This window comes from Rhagoletis zephyria, unplaced genomic scaffold, assembly GCF_001687245.7.
Source record: "Rhagoletis zephyria isolate East Lansing unplaced genomic scaffold, Rhagoletis_zephyria_1.1 Rzeph_scaffold_35574, whole genome shotgun sequence".
Taxonomy (NCBI): domain Eukaryota; kingdom Metazoa; phylum Arthropoda; class Insecta; order Diptera; family Tephritidae; genus Rhagoletis; species Rhagoletis zephyria.
Window position 1 is genome coordinate 1 of NW_016192629.1, and position 1,775 is coordinate 1,775.

A 1,775-nucleotide genomic window follows, 5' to 3' on the forward strand; every position below is an offset into this window, starting at 1 on the left:
GTACCTGACTGGTCACAACCAATTGCGATTCCACTTGCACGAATAGGTGTGATTACAGAGTCGGATTTCTGCCTCAGCCTTGAAGATGATGAGACTTCAGAGCATATTCTCTGTCACTGTCGTGCTTTTTCCTGGCAAAGATTGATCTATTTCAAGGATTTAATGATTCAAGCCTTTGTTGTACACAATTCGCCTGACAAGGCCCTTTTACAATTCAGTAGGGAAGCCGAAGGTATCTTGGCCATTTGTTACATCTAGCAAATAACTTACTAACTAACTTAATTAAGATAAGAGACCATCTGTGACCCAAATTTCATTCAAATACGCCTGGTTGTTTTAACGCAAAATAGCAAACAAACCTAATCACACACTCACTCAGCCACAAAGTTTCACATGTGTGTGTAATGTTAGTAGCATTGTTAAAGTTTCCGGAAAATACATTTTTCACATGTTTCGACAAGGTTTAATGAAAAAAATCATTTTTATTTATTTATTATATATACTTAATAATTTGAATTTATTATTTTTCGAAAAAATAGTTCTAATCGAAATTTGGGGTAAAATAAAGTAAGTTTCCATAATAGCTCATATGCTATACCTTTCCTCATACACAAAATGTGTTAAACACCCACCTTTTAATAATCGAATGCATTGCGTCCTTGAATTCAGGTGTAGCAAAAATAAGTATGTACCTATTCCTCTTTAGGCATAATCGAAATAATCTGTATTTGTGTACAAACACAACAAACATTACAAATTATTTCGCCATTTTGGTAGTATAAAAGCACACTAGGAAACTGCAAATTCCATCAGTCGTTTTGCATAGCTTCAAGAAAAAGCTATAGCTCAAAAAAGCAGTTCATTAAACATTCTAATAAATATTATTAAATTAAGTATATTAAATTGTATACTCTACCGCTATGATGTCGCCGAATTTGTTTAAAATTTGCATTTTCCTGCTTGTTTTCTGCTCCGGTTTGCAACAAATTATCGCACAGAGCAGGGTATGTGGTCCGGCCATAGATGCTGTACTGGATACTATTTGTGAAAATGGCTTTAACACAAAATTCAAAAAGTCCAGTGAGTATAAGTGCACAATATATACATATGTATATTATGTACATATGTATAAAATTGAGCAATAATCATATAATGGCTCTTATTACTAAAACGTGTGCTTAGGATTGAGCTCAAACTCATATCCTTAGTTCACAAAAATTATCTGCTTTATATACCAAAAACATTCACATTGAAGAGAGAAATCAATTAAGCTGTATCGGTCTGTACGTAATTCATTCGTCTGCCTCGTCTGTTCATGATACGGGAATAAAAGTTTGGACTTTCAAACGAAACTTGGTGTACATGCACACACATATATGTATATATACATATGTATGTACTAAAATTGCCCATGAGGTGAGTTTGTGTTGAAAATGGACCAAACCGCTTACCTCACAGTATTGATATCGAATATACTGCGATATTTCAATAATAACTAATCCCAATTACTACAAATCGATATACATACATACATTTGTTCATAAAATCAGAGTAATATTTTAGTAGATCCGCCAATTTATAAAAATCTTTTAAAAATCTCTACAAAAGTTGGTATGCACTTAGTTATTCGTTTCACTAATCAAGAAGCTTACTTGTTTTGAAAACCAGCAATCACTAGGTATATATTATGAAGAGATACAAAAAGTCCTGCGTCGCTTCGGCTTTTTTACTACAGTCTTTCCGATGTTTATGATTATAATTATATTTTTTTTTTT

The 1,775-nt window shown here is 32.7% G+C and overlaps 1 protein-coding gene across 1 annotated transcript in view; it reads left to right on the top strand.

Annotated features, from left to right (window-relative positions):
- The first annotated feature begins 923 nt into the window (after nt 1-923).
- LOC108354393 (LIRP-like) overlaps nt 924-1,775 on the top strand; it is a 1,518-nt gene continuing 666 nt past the window's right edge. The window contains exon 1 of the mRNA XM_017605585.1: nt 924-1,080. Within this exon, the coding sequence (XP_017461074.1) occupies nt 924-1,080 (157 nt within the window). The remainder of the gene's footprint in view (nt 1,081-1,775) is intronic.